This window comes from Leiobunum rupestre, chromosome 11 (assembly GCF_980474605.1).
Source record: "Leiobunum rupestre chromosome 11, qqLeiRupe1.1.hap1, whole genome shotgun sequence".
NCBI classification, from domain to species: domain Eukaryota; kingdom Metazoa; phylum Arthropoda; class Arachnida; order Opiliones; family Sclerosomatidae; genus Leiobunum; species Leiobunum rupestre.
In genome coordinates this window covers 36,838,379-36,852,253 of record NC_143394.1, presented here as the reverse complement: position 1 = coordinate 36,852,253, position 13,875 = coordinate 36,838,379, and the positions used below count along the sequence as shown (strand labels likewise).

At 38.0% G+C, this 13,875-nt stretch overlaps 1 protein-coding gene across 1 annotated transcript; it reads right to left on the bottom strand.

Annotated features, from left to right (window-relative positions):
• Positions 1 to 523: 523 nt before the first annotated feature.
• LOC149922441 (serine hydroxymethyltransferase, mitochondrial-like) lies at positions 524 to 4,097 on the bottom strand. Its single transcript, XM_090163338.1, has 10 exons — positions 3,975 to 4,097; positions 3,747 to 3,875; positions 3,599 to 3,678; positions 3,334 to 3,534; positions 2,980 to 3,061; positions 2,790 to 2,912; positions 2,581 to 2,720; positions 1,283 to 1,445; positions 964 to 1,219; positions 524 to 901 (listed from the first exon to the last, which is right to left on the bottom strand). The coding sequence occupies exons 1-10, from the start codon at positions 4,035 to 4,037 to the stop codon at positions 663 to 665; spliced, it is 1,476 nt and encodes a 491-aa protein (XP_090019464.1). The 5' UTR covers positions 4,038 to 4,097; the 3' UTR covers positions 524 to 662.
• Positions 4,098 to 13,875: the final 9,778 nt, after the last annotated feature.

Below are 13,875 nucleotides of genomic sequence, written 5' to 3'. Positions count from 1 at the left end.
AGTTAAACACATTCTGGTTACCTAGAGGGCTAATAAAGATAAGTGGCGTCGTGAAAATATTTAGGAATTAAAATGTTTATTCGTTATATAATTTTATTGTTGCATTCTGTAACTTATATTTGTTACTTTCAAGTACTATATATTACATATTTGGTTTAATGTTGTGTATTGTTTTTAAACCTTGCTCCCTTTAATTTGGTGACGCTGCCCCGATTTCAAGGGGTTGTACTTTGTATGGGTTTACCAATAAATCTCAAATCTCTAGTTGGTTAACATGGTTATTATGGAGCCATTGTTTTCGGAGTTCCTGTAGGTAGTGGGTAAACGCTATTGACTACGCGTTGGGCAGTTACTTAGAAATCTAGGGTATGAGGTTTATATTATATTTGTTTAGGCATTCCTGCCCTCTCTGGAAAAGGTGCTTCTGTAGCTGCACCCTCAAAATTCAAATGATTTTATCTCGCTTTAAAGACTTAAGTGACACAAGATCGAGTCACTTTTCTAACAGAAAATAAGAAACGACTAAAGTTTAACAAGAATATATTTATTTCATTATAAAATTTGTAAACACCAAAAGGAACCTTTTTAAGTGAATATGGCTGTGTATATTGCAAATTTCCTTAAGTACCATGACAAAAAAAACATTTTAAAATCAAAAATTGTTAATGATCATCATACCCAGGCATGGGATATTTTGAAGCAAATTCTCGTACGTCATTTTTCAAAGCTAACATTCGAGTTTTCACATCTAAATCTTCAGCGATAAATGCTTTGAATTCTTTTAACGTTTTTCCTCCCCTGCTTTTGGCGTTAATGGCAATTTTAACAGCTTCATCTATGAACATGACCACTTTCTTAAAATCGTCTTCTTTAAAATTTCGCGAAGTCAAGGCTGGGGCTCCTGTCACGCAAAGAAAATAATATAAATGAAATCTAATAAGGTATAGTGATAGTTTTATTTACCTAAACGAATTCCTCCAGGTACAAGGGCAGATTTGTCACCAGGACAAGTATTTTTATTAGCAGTGATGTTGCATTGATTCATTACACTCTCCAAACGAGCTCCGTCTAAACCCTTAGGTCTTAAATCAAGTAATAACAAATGATTATCAGTTCCCCCAGAAACAAGTGTGTATCCTAAATCCATTAGCTTTTCAGCCATGGCCTTTGCATTTTTCAGTACTTGCAATTGGTATTCTCTAAACTCTGGAGATTTAGCCTAAAAATTAAAACCATTTTAACTTCATTGAGGTTAATTAAGTTACTAGTATTGTCATAATACCTGTTTCAAAGCCACTGCAACTGAAGCTATTGCGTGATTGTGAGGTCCTCCTTGTAAACTTGGAAACACCGCAAAATTAATTTTTTCCTCCAGATTGTATTTAATTTCTTTCCCTTTCTTGTCAACTCCCTTTACTCCTCTTCTAAAGAAAATCAGCCCAGCTCTGAAAAAATCTCTCGTGTAAGTCACGTCCCTTATGAGAGGCTTAATGAATAAATAATTTCAGCTAATAGATGGCACAAACTGATACAATGACTAATAGTTACCAATATCGGGACATAAACAATTATTTGGTTCTCAACTTAATTACCATTTTTTACTAATTAATCAGGAATAATGCCTACATAAATTTTCTTTTAATTACAAAGCTGATATTTTTCGTAGACAAATTCTAAGGCAACTCTTTGGTCCGAGTTTTCTAGCACTGTAGCTAACTCAGAATTCAAGTGCTTTAAGAATTATAATTATAATTTGTTTCATCGTAACAATTGACAACTCTGTTGAACTCTCCACAAATTGTTACTAGTCTTTGGAACTGTCAGGAGGGATCTCCACCGCCAGCTCCAGGAAGATTTGATTAGGTAGGACAAGTACGAGGGGCCCACATATAAGGATTTAGGGAACCTATTTAATTTACTAAAGCTGGCAAAATATGGTGTTTCATCCCCAAACGTTTAATAGCTATGCTACCTGTAATAATCAATTTCAGTTCAATTCCACACAATTTAGAATTTAAAAGTTATCCCATAAACATTTTCCATAGTTTTAATATTTTTGGGTCTTTTTCTTAGCATTTAGGGGGAGGGAGGGGGCTTTAAAATTTCAAGGTATGCCATGTCCTACCTTTTATTAAAACTTGCTTTGGAAATATGATGATTAATTGTTAATCAGACTATAAAATCGACTATTATGAACACTCAGTTCCTTATGGTAGGTAGTTAATTTCATATGAGATTTACACGCATTTATGCTCATATTTATCACCATTTAACTAACCTAGAAGTAATTTTAGCAATAAAGAGAGCTGGGAGTTATGGAATTCTTGTTCAAAACATTACGCAACTGCTCTGGGACAGACTATCAATATAAATCATTAAGCGTCATACTTATAACTTTATGTTACTTATACTTATGTCATGTATATGGTTATTTATTATTCACATAACTAACATAAGCTGCTATGAATTAATTCAGTAAAAATTGGTTGATAATTGCTTAAAAAACAGTTTTGGTATTGTTTGGCCAAGTTTACCAAAAAATATCTTAAATTATGATCTCAGCTCTAATTTTAGCCATACCTAGCTCCACGAAGTGTTTTGTGTGTCGTGGTTGTAACAACATCAGAGTAGTCAAACGGTGAGGGAATAACCTTAGCAGCTACCAAACCACTGATATGTGCCATATCTGACAACAGAATAGCATTCACTTCATCGCATATCTACATAAATAGATCAACTTTAGTAAATTTATGTCATTTATTGAAATTAGCATTTATATTTCTTCTTACTGTACGGAATTTATTATACTCTAATAATCTAGAGTAAGCGCTAGTTCCTGCGATAATTAATTTTGGTCGAATCAACCTGGCCATCTTTTGAAGAAGATCATAATCAATGTATCCGGTTTCAGTCTGAAAAGGGTACACATAATTACTATTAATAACGTATTGACATTTGCTTTCCCTTAATTTGTCTTACATTTAGTTTATAACCAATTGATTCAAAGTAAACTGAAGTGGCCGAAATTCTTTTCTGATCATTCATAAAACCATGCGTTAAACTAGTAACAATAATTTAAAAGAATTGAAAACTTCACTGAAAACTTAATAAATTTAGATTTAAATTAGCTAAGAATTTGGGTTTTATCTGACCAATATCGTTTAATTTGTAAGACCCCGACCCAAATTGGTCAATGCTTTTCTTGTCTAATATTACAGGTCTTATAATTCCTAATTTGCAAACAAGGCTGGGATCTTTGACCTGGAATACCCAAAACCTATTTACCTTATTCTTGGGTAATTCTACTTAAATCAATCAAACAAAAGTATTTACTGTCCACCATCAGGTAAGTCAAGGCCCATAAGTCTATCATGTGGGCTCAATAGACCTGTGTAAGCTGCAAAATTTGCTGGAGAGCCTGATAATGGTTGAACATTGACTCCCCATTTCTCTGGATCAAGATCAAAAGCATCTAGAGCTCTTTTCTGACATAACAATTCTATTTTGTCAACTACTTCAGTTCCTCCATAGTATCTAAAAAAAAATTATGATAAGCTTAATAATTTTATTAATTTAATAAGATTCAAGTTTGCCTAACCTCTGACCAGGATAGCCCTCCGAGTATTTATTATTTAGACAAGATCCCAAAGCTTGCAAACAAGCTTTACTCGCAAAATTCTTTAATGTTTGACAACATATTGTTATTTTTATAGATGCTAATTTGGGTAATCCCTACAGGTTATTACTTCTGAAGCTATTAATTCGAGTCCCTCTAATTGCCGTTTCTTTTCCTCTTTTATTAGATTCCAAATCTCCGAATCGTCTTTAGATAGATCTTCTCTGCCAGTCCAGCTAGATGTCAATCTTTTCCATACCTTAAAGAAATTTTGACTTATGGTAGACCAGGGCTTAAATTTTTCTTCATAGTCAAGCCATGGAGGAATGCATGGTCAAGCTTTCAAGTTTTCACTTACAAGATTGCGTGGTTTAAAAATCGTGCTTTTACTAATAACACGATACAATGTTTTACTTGCCATGTTGTAACCTAAAATCAAAAATTTCTGATAACTTCTACTATTTTGTTCCCAATGACAAGTTGACAACGCGTAGAAGTTTTTTTTTTTTTAGAAGCTCGTTATGAGCGATTGTAACGGGTGGGACAATTCAGTCCGCTCGTCCATTTGATTAATCAGGTGCGAGATATGTGTTACGGCCACGCCAACGGGGGGACACTAGGGGATAGGGTTGGGACACCCGTGGCGGAAGTATTACAACCACCCGTTGGGGGATTAGTGGTCGTCCTCACACGGCCATCCACAAACTCTGCCTCCCGGACGCCTGGGATTACAGGAGTGAGCCACTACTCCCGGCACGCGTAGAAGTTTTTTGTAAAAGAAAACCATGGTGTCGACAATACGCCTTAGACACCAACCAATTATGTCACTTTTGGTAATGGTAAGTCAAAAGGAAAGTTAGACACCGACCAAACATAGTAATGGTAAGTCAAAAGGAAAGAAAGGAACACACGTTTAACCATTCCTTCATGGTTTAACTTTTATCACAAAACAGAAGCCGCAGCGCCTGCATGGTGGCAATAGATGCTCCAATAAATAATCATCAAGGAAATCGATCAGAAGTAATATTTCCAAGAGCCAGGACCTTCAAGTTACTGTAATTGTTGAAATATTGGAAATTTTTTACAATTGTTTATTTTTAACCTGGTAGCTTTTTTGATATATTAAGGCTTATCAAAAACACGACGATCTGTTTACAGGTGAAAAGTTTCCATTATTTCAACAAGCAGTAACTTGCAGGTCCTTGCTCTCGGATATATTACTTCTGATATAAACAACGCCAAAAAGGTAAAAAAGACCAATAACGTTTGGGGAAACAAATATATTTATTTATTAAAAACCGATACGCGGTATTACGGTTCATAGTCATAGGCCTTCAAGGCGAAGTTTATTTTTTTTATTGCTCCATAGTATTGACAAACAAAGTATTCCGGTACAAAGTATACAATAATTAAATTTGAATTACTGTCAAAAAATTTAGTTAAAAATTATTAAGTGGTAGTACAGAAATTAACGATTATGGGCCTGAAAGCAAATAACAAAAATTAATTAGAGAGAGAGAGGTGTTTCCTTAGAAAGGATTTAAATTGTAAAATGGAAGAAGTCCCAATGATCGAGTCGGGAAGCGAGTTCCAGGAAACCGCAGTACGATAGAAAAAGGAAAATTTTTTAACGTCAGTCCTACAATGTCCCAAAGCAATCTTTTTGGAACTGCCACGAGTGACCCGATCACTGGTGTTCTTAAAAACAAAGAAAGACTGATCGGGGTCAGATAGAATTTTATAAAGGTTTACAAGATCGAGGAAGGAACGACGACCAACCAGAGTAGGCCAGTTGAGAGTGGCAATTCGCTGCTCACATGATAAGGACCACAATGGAAAAATTATTTTTGAGGCACGAGCCTGGACATTGTCGAACCGATTGATATAGACTCCAAAATGTGGGTTCCAGACCGAACTACCATATTCTAACATGGGTCGTACGTAATAATTGTACAACCGCGTAATGACTTCCACGGGAACGCACGGAAAATGTGCGCGGAGAGAAGCGAGAAGACTATTTGCAAGCGAACAAGTTTTAGTTTTATGACATGTTAAGACTAAAGGATTTTTTTTTAAAACAACAATAAAAAGTCGCGACTCGAGAAATTAAAAACATGAGACAACAAAAACGACCACGCAACACACAAAAAATGAACTACTAAAAAGGACTGTTAAAAAGGATGAAATTTTTTCTAAAAGGGAAAAAAACCGAAGGGGGAAGGCAAACACCAAAAGGGGATGCAAAAAACTCCAAGCCAGCGACCAAAAAGACACTGCCGATCGAAAAAGACAAAAACGTAACAGTGTCGAACGCTAGCTAGGGGGAAAAACACGCCGCCGAGGTGAACGTACGTGACTAACCTAACAGGAAAATCGAACTAATTAAAAACCAACTTATCATTTAAACCGGAGGGAAACTCAGTAGTCAAATTAAAAATTAGACGGTTTTACTCAGTACGCCGCTGCTTGGTAGGAAAATTAGTTGTACGCAAGACGTGGATGGAGACGTCATTGATGGTATGCGTATTGTTAAAGTGATCGTGTGACACTTTTTAAGGAATTTAATAAATGGCAAGTTAATTCGGTCGTTGAAGTTGTCTAGGGGTAGGTTTTAGTATTTCTAGGAATAAAGTGCCAGCATTGTGAAGTAATCAAAAATCAGTTTAATGGTAAACTTGTATTTCATATACGCAAACCTATTAGTAATATAAAACATTAACATTTAAATGAAATCGTTAATCGGCGAGGGAAATATAATCGACATAGCTCTCTGGTACCCAATGAATTAAATCGTCCTTACGTAAGTTGCAACGTGGAGGTTTCTGGACGCTAATGTGATCCTGCGGATTGAATCCCGAATAACTATCTTCCAAAGCGCACTACACGGTTCATAGTTCATATTCGCGGAGAATATCGGACGCGAACTTGGAACTTCGTTAAGCGCCGTAAACAGAGCTGCCAGATATAAAATTACTTCTACCGCCCAACTGCTTTTTAAAGTAGCCTAATTTCCCGCTTAATATAAAATTCAGTATTTTTGAAATTAGCCCAAATTCCAGCCAAATTTCTTACGTTCTAGTTTCGGAAAAAGGATAAGGCGCATATTTCAAACGCTAGTACGCGTTGCTATCGTAAATTTAATAAAATTATTTAGATAAAAGACGTTTGAAAACGGCGACTTTTAACAAATGTTTTTCAGGATAACTACTTTGAATACTGCATTGTTTATTTGTTTGTTTTATTTCATACTTTGAAACACGTTATCCTAAGAGACTCAGAGAGGGCGCCAGCTACAGTAATTGCTGATTGGTTGTTTTGAACTTCGATGCCATCACGTGGGAAAAAAAGACCAAATGCTTACCCCTTTTTTGTCAGCCCCCATTCTCTTGCTGGCATCACGGTGGCGCCGATTGCCCGTGTTTTTTCTCGGAAAAAATGGTCAAAACCCAAAATGCAACCACCTTTTAGCCGATTTTCGTATACGGACTAAAGGTTTTATAAAGCAGCCCAAAACTAGCCCAAGTTTTTTCTCCCGAAAACGAATCTTCAAAGAAGCCCAATTGGGCTGTAAAAAAGCCCAACTGGCAGCTATGGGCGTAAACTTGGCTTGAGTTCGGAGGTTTGTGAAGAGGTCCAGTTAGCTTCATGGCATGGGATCAAAAAGAAGGGAGAGACACGTGTGACCAGTCTTTTTATACCTTTTAGAACAAGGGTTCGCTACGGGGTCGTTGGGGTCTTTCACGTATGGAAAGTTTGAGAAGGTGTTGCGATAGTTGGGCAATACCAGAGAGCAATAGTGAACTTGGGAAAACCAGAGCCAGTCGTAGAAATATAATAAGGGGGCATTCATAAATAGGTAAAGTAACCATTTTGTTACAATCGGTGATGTGGATCTTAGCTGTAGACTTTCTAATATCGTCGAGATGTTCTCTGAATATATCAGCTAGCCGCCTCCGAGTCTGACCAATGTAAAGAATATCGCAGACCTTGCAGCTAAGACTGAGAGCGTAGATTATATTAGCAGTCGTGCAGCTGAAATACACTTTGATGGTGAAATCACGCCTAGGACCACGGACGGTAGGGTCAGACGACACAAATTCGCAAGTGTTGCCTCGGGGACGATTGCATTCTTTAGTACTCTCATCAGTCACGTGATAATCTTGGCCCGGCAACGAGTTAGAGACGAGGAGAGAACGCAGATTATTATCAAGACGGTAGCAAAATCTTGGGAGGTTCAATAAAAATATTGCTCATGTAGGGGTCCACTTGTAGAAGGCGGTAATGTTTCCGAATGACAGTCTCGATCTGACACATTTGAGGATGGTACGTTGACGCTATAAAGATGGCCTCTCGATGGCAAGGGCCTCATTCCGGGAGACCCTGTTGACGGCCGACTGCAAAACAGTATCAGAGAAACCATTTTATTAAAGTCTTCATCAGAAGAGCAAATTCTACGTAAACGAAGAAACTGGGAATAAGGAATAGCATTAGTGGCGACTGGCGTGCCGAAGATGGGAAGAAGTCAGCAAAAGATAAGAACGTGAATGAGTTGGCTTGCGATAAAACGTGGTTGGAACGCCATCACCAGAAACCGAAATATTTAAATCCAAAAGGTTGATCGTAATTTCAGAGATAATGGTAGGTGAAAACTATTCCAGAGCAGAATGAATAGCACAATAGGCAGTAAGGAACGTTTAAAGGTCATGACGACTACAAGAGGCAACCTGGGTGAGGTCATCGATGAAAAGACCATAAAACTATAACCATATGTAACATAATTTCTCATAAGTATGCCACTGTACCTTTATTCCATTCAAAAACCTTCACTAACGGTTTGTTTCACCACGAACCAGTAAAAAGGTGGACTACCTTAGATTTTAACCTTTTTATTCACCCTAGTAATTTTGGCTACTAAAATATGTATGGAAAACCTCTAAATTGTGAAGGAATTTTAGTCAGCCCACTGTAGCTTTATTGAAATTTATAAACTCGCTCGGTTTGTGCGGATGAATTTAAATAATGAGTAGTTTAGAAAAAGAAAAGGTTGGGGACAATGACCAATACAGTTCGGTTCAGTGATCGCTTTTCGAAAATGGAACAAGTCGTTGAAGTGGGATATTCCACCAGCGTTATTAAAACCCATACCAAACCTAGAAGAGTTAGGCCTAGGCTCAAAAGAATCTGCAAAGACTCCAATCTTGTAGATGCCCCAGAAAAGCTCAACCTGAATTAACTATTTTTTTCCATAAACCTACTTCTTTTATTTGACAATGCAAATATCTTTTAGAACCTGAGTCTCCGAAAACTTCATTAATTTGCAAATTAATTGCATTAACAGCGCTTGAGAGTTTATTGTAGTTCATTTTAGCTCCTAAGCCTTGGATGTTCAGACCGGTTTGTTTACTAAAATAATGGCCGTCGGTTTATCAGAAGTAGAGCTAATTGTGCGACGGCATAATCACCATATGGGTACGTTCAGCAGCGCTCATCGGACTCACCGAGTAGTAATCGCTGACATCGGTTTCCTACTGTACGCTTTTTCGCGTTTCCGGTTTTGACGTCACGATGGTCATCGGTTACTAACCGAAGAGCCGGTTTTTCCGATGACTGACATAAATCTACTATAAATTCAACGCCATTTTAAAAAAAAACCGATGACTGAATAAAAGCGTTCAACAACTTACGACGTCATTATGACGAAAAAGCTCATCGGTGGAAAATATAAATCCATCGGGTTTTTTTCCCGTTGACTAGTACTACTACTCATAGCAACATTTCTTACATGTCTGTAGAACTTTCCATCAAAAGAGAAAGCGTTCAGCGTCAATTTCAGTTCCGCGAGACGAACTAGGGTTTCGGTGGGAGGGTATTTGTCTGTCCTCTGGTCAAAAAATGCTGAAGGGCTCGAAGGTCATCGGTGTCTGGAATCACCGTGTATAAAGATTTGATATCCATTGAAATAAGCCACCTGCTAGCTCCTGTGAAAGAGAAAGAAGATAAATGGCGCTGGCGGAGAGAATTACACAAAATTCTGCATTTCTCCGTCCAGGAAACTCGAAATGTACTCTGTAGGACAGGAGCAGGCAGAGACAATGGGACGACCAGGATTATTTGTCTTGTGGATTTTAGGCAAAAGATAAAAACGAGAGGTCCAGTGGTTTTCTACTATAAGACATATCGCCATGGGAGGAAGATCTGTTACCTCGATCATTTCACTGACTTCAGAAATTATCTGCTTTTGATACTCAGGTGTAGGATCAATTTGAAGCTCCTCATAGAAAGCATGGTCTGAAAGCTGACGTAAGGTTTTGGCGACTACAATAGCACCCCCTTATCAGCATGTTTAATGACGATATCACACCTACCTCGAAGAGAACGTATTGCAACTGTAATGCAACACGTTCATAAAAAGTTAAATTTGATGTCTTGTTAGTGGTGAACTGCATATTATCAATCTCACTCTTGCAGGCGGTGATGAACAAGTCGAGGGTCTTGTGCTTTCCTTGAGGGCAGTGGCGTAACTAGGAACTCCGCCACCCCCCGCCAAAAACGACTCGGGGCCCTTTGAAATAGCACCGATTTTAATCATAAACGTTTGTGGGGCCCCCTAGTTCTCGCCCCCCCCCCACGCCGCGGGGTCTGCGGGGGCGCTATTTACGCCACTGCTTAGGGGTTGAAGACTGTTTGTTTTGGGTTGTGAATTTGCTGTAAAATAGTGGAAGAAGCCTTGGGCCTAGATGGCTGGTCAGCAAAATGGGACCTAAGGGGCAAACGACGGTAGAAATTTTCATGAAGTAACGTTTGTTTAATAGATAAATATATTTTAGTATCCCCAAGCGTTGTAGGTCTTTTTTACCTTTTCGGCGTTGTTTAATGTTATCTTTACATAGTCCAACGGTGGTTGTCGTTTATATTACTTCTTGGCGATTTCCTAGAAGACAAATCACGGTGACACAAACGGCTAGTCGCTTATACAGGGTGTCTCACTTTGATAGGCGCAGGCATTTTTCTCAAAAACTATACCTTCTAGAAATGTGCAATTTGCAGTATGTTCTCTCTCGGTGGAGATCGTTGTTATTTGTGAATTTCAGAAAAATCGTGAAATTATTCACGGTTTTAGAATTTGTAGATTTTGAACGCTAGGTGGTAGACGAAAAGTTTCAATGAGTAAGTTGTAGAGCATACTCGAAAACCTTTAATGGAGTTGGTATGGTCAAAATCGTACATTTTGTCACTGAAATAATAGGTCATGAAAAATAACAAGTTGGTACTACCCAAATGTTTTTACGCCTCATGTTATTGTAATGATTGTCTGTGAAAAATGAACATGTTTTGAGCCAAATCATTGTTTTATTTTTACAAATTAAGTGTTAGAACCAGTGCAATTATTATAATAAGGAATTACAGAAAGTTTTTTACAAATACGGTTCAATAATGCCACCGTTCGCTGCTATACAAATCCGTACACGATGAAGCATATTCTGGAACGAACTACGGACCATATCTGTAGTAACGAGTTGGAACGCTGCAATGATTCTCTGGCGCAAGTCGTCTTCGCTAGTGACTGGCGTCTTGTATACTTCCTCCTTGACGAATCCCCACGGGTAAAAGTCCAGCGGTGCCAAATCTGGGGACCTAGGAGGCCATCGCACTGGACCATTCTTCCCAATCCAACGCTCAGGGAACTCGGTGTTGAGGTATTGCACCACATGTCGTTCCTGGTGAGGAGGTGCACCGTCATGCAAGAACCAAAGGCGTGGCAGGTCGACTAAAGGGACATCTTTAAATAGCTTCTGCTACTTCATTTCGTAGATCACCCCATTAAGCCGATTCGGAAGAAAAAATGGCCAATGACGCGATCTCCTATAGTAGACGTGCCCAGACGTTTGTACTTGATTATCATGTGGAAATCCCTAGTGCGGATTTACATCGCTCCACATATGGTTATTCGGGCGTTTAAATGGGCCGTCCCTTCCAAAGGAACACTCGTCGGACGCCAGGACCAAACGGAGGAAATCTTGGTTGGCATCCGCCATGGTACTGAACCAGTTACCGAAATCCAACCTAAGGCGCTGATCACCATCGTGAAGTGCTTGGTGGAGCGTGGCACGAAATGGGTGAAATTTATGGTGGTTAAGGACACTCCAGACATAATATTTTGACAAGTCCAAATCGGAGCATGCCATTCTTATACTTGCTCGAGGGTAAGCGACAAAGTAGGTGATTACTATGTCTTCCATAATAGTGTTATGTCTCCAGGTCCGCGGAATCTGGGATTAACATTGCCGTCTCCTTCGAAGTCAGCAACAGCTCGGAGATTAGTGTGGTGATTTGGTTGACTGTCAGGATAAACCGACTTGATAAACGTGCGATTCGATGACCATCGCCGTACTATAACTCAACCATCCTGGACCGCTGTTCACGAGTATAACGATTCATACTTTTTACCGGATTACGTAGAGATAATGTTTTTCAAACAAAGCGGTGGCACTTTAAATACTAAAACGGACCCACATTTTAAACGAATCAGAACATGTTCATTTTTCACAGACAATCATTACAATAACATGAGGCCTAAAAACATTTGGGTAGTACCAACTTGTTATTTTTCATGACCTATTATTTCAGTGACAAAATGTACGATTTTGACCATACCAACAACATTAAAGGTTTTCGAGTATGCTCTACAACTTACTCATTCGTCTATCACCTAGCGTTCAAAAACTACAAATTCTAAAACCGTGAAAAATTTCACGATTTTTCCGAAATTCACAAATAACAAGGATCTCCACCGAGAGAGTTACTACATACTGAAAATTTCACATTTCTAGAAGGTATAGTTTTTGAGAAAAATGCATGGGCCGATCAAATAAAGACTCCCTGTATACTGAATTTCAAACTAGCTATTCAAAACGTTTTCAATGGTAGTTATTCAACGTACAGGGTTCGTACAAAATTTCCGAAATTAAATTCCCTGACATTTCCTGGTTTTCCCTGACTAAATTGCCATATTTCTGACCATTTTTGTAGAATAAATTTATGTTTTGAAGTAAAATCTTGAAAAATGTTAATTGTGTATTTTTAATACATTTTTCAAAAATTTATTTGCCGGATTTGTTTTTGGGGTCATTTTAAAATTCCCTTACTATTTCGGATCATTTTAAATTGCCCTGACTATTCCCTGACCATTGAGAATCATTTTAAAATTCCCTGACCTTTTTGAAACATTTTAAAATTCCCTGACTTTACCAGGTATTCCAGGTCGTGTACGAACCCTGACGTAGTTCACAAAAACTTTATTCGTCAGTTACGTTTGCTAGTGTCTTTCGCTGAAGAAGGGTACACGAAAATGAAATGGCACGGCATAGTAAGCATGGATTGTAGTCTTATGGGCCAAGGTTCATTGCTGTAGTTCCATAATATTTTTATCCTGCATGTATTCCGATTCGTAACAAAAGTCTTGATCCGTCCGAAAAAAAGTAATATTTTAGTAGGACAAACTGTAACAATGCGTTTAACCTAATAAAATAACAAATGCCGACAATGCATTTCGTTTTACAATAGTTTGCATAAAATTCAGTGTTTTCCAAATTTTGGGAAAAAAATAATATAAAATAATAAATATTTGTATGTATCGGTGCTCCCCCACCCCCTGCCTACGCCACCGCATGAATCCCTCCCTCCCCCTTCAGGAAGAACCCCGACTTCAACCTCGAATAACAATGGTAGAAGTAATGAAATCCTACCTATTCCAAAGTACTACGTGACGTTGGAACAAATGAAATAATAGCTATAAAAAGTATTTTTTTCAATTTTACAGAATTGAATTGTTAATATTATTGTTGTAACCCAAGCGGGGTTGCCACAGTAGCTGGAAAACCAGAAATTTCTGAAAATATCACGGAATTTAATTTTGGTGGCAAATGGAAACCATTTGGCATAAAATAACCTGAAATCTTAAAAACTGTGGCAACCCTGACAAGCATTCCTCAATAGTTTCACCACAAATATATGCCTCTTATGAAATCAGTATTAATCTACCTAGTACATAACAGCAGGCTCCCATTGGTTTTTCAAAAAACGTTTGCAACAATAACATAGTGCAGTGCGAAATTCATCAGATAGGGAGTTTCTAAGACTATTACACCTTGATTTCTACATGTGCCTATCCAATGTAATTCAAACATTTTACATGGTTAGCAAAAGTAATACGAGGGGTAAAATTGAGATAATGGAATATGAGTTAAGCCTGCGTAGTT

What these genes read in the sequence shown, in the direction of transcription:
- LOC149922441 (XM_090163338.1), bottom strand. Translation starts at nt 4,037, where the DNA reads ATGGCAAGTAAAACATTGTATCGTGTTATTAGTAAAAGCACGATTTTT. An exon ending in TCGAATTAATAGCTTCAGAA is followed by an intron (nt 3,679 to 3,746) that starts GTAATAACCTGT and finishes CAAACATTAAAG; the next exon opens with AATTTTGCGAGTAAAGCTTG. An exon ending in GAGGGCTATCCTGGTCAGAG is followed by an intron (nt 3,535 to 3,598) that starts GTTAGGCAAACT and finishes ATTTTTTTTTAG; the next exon opens with ATACTATGGAGGAACTGAAG.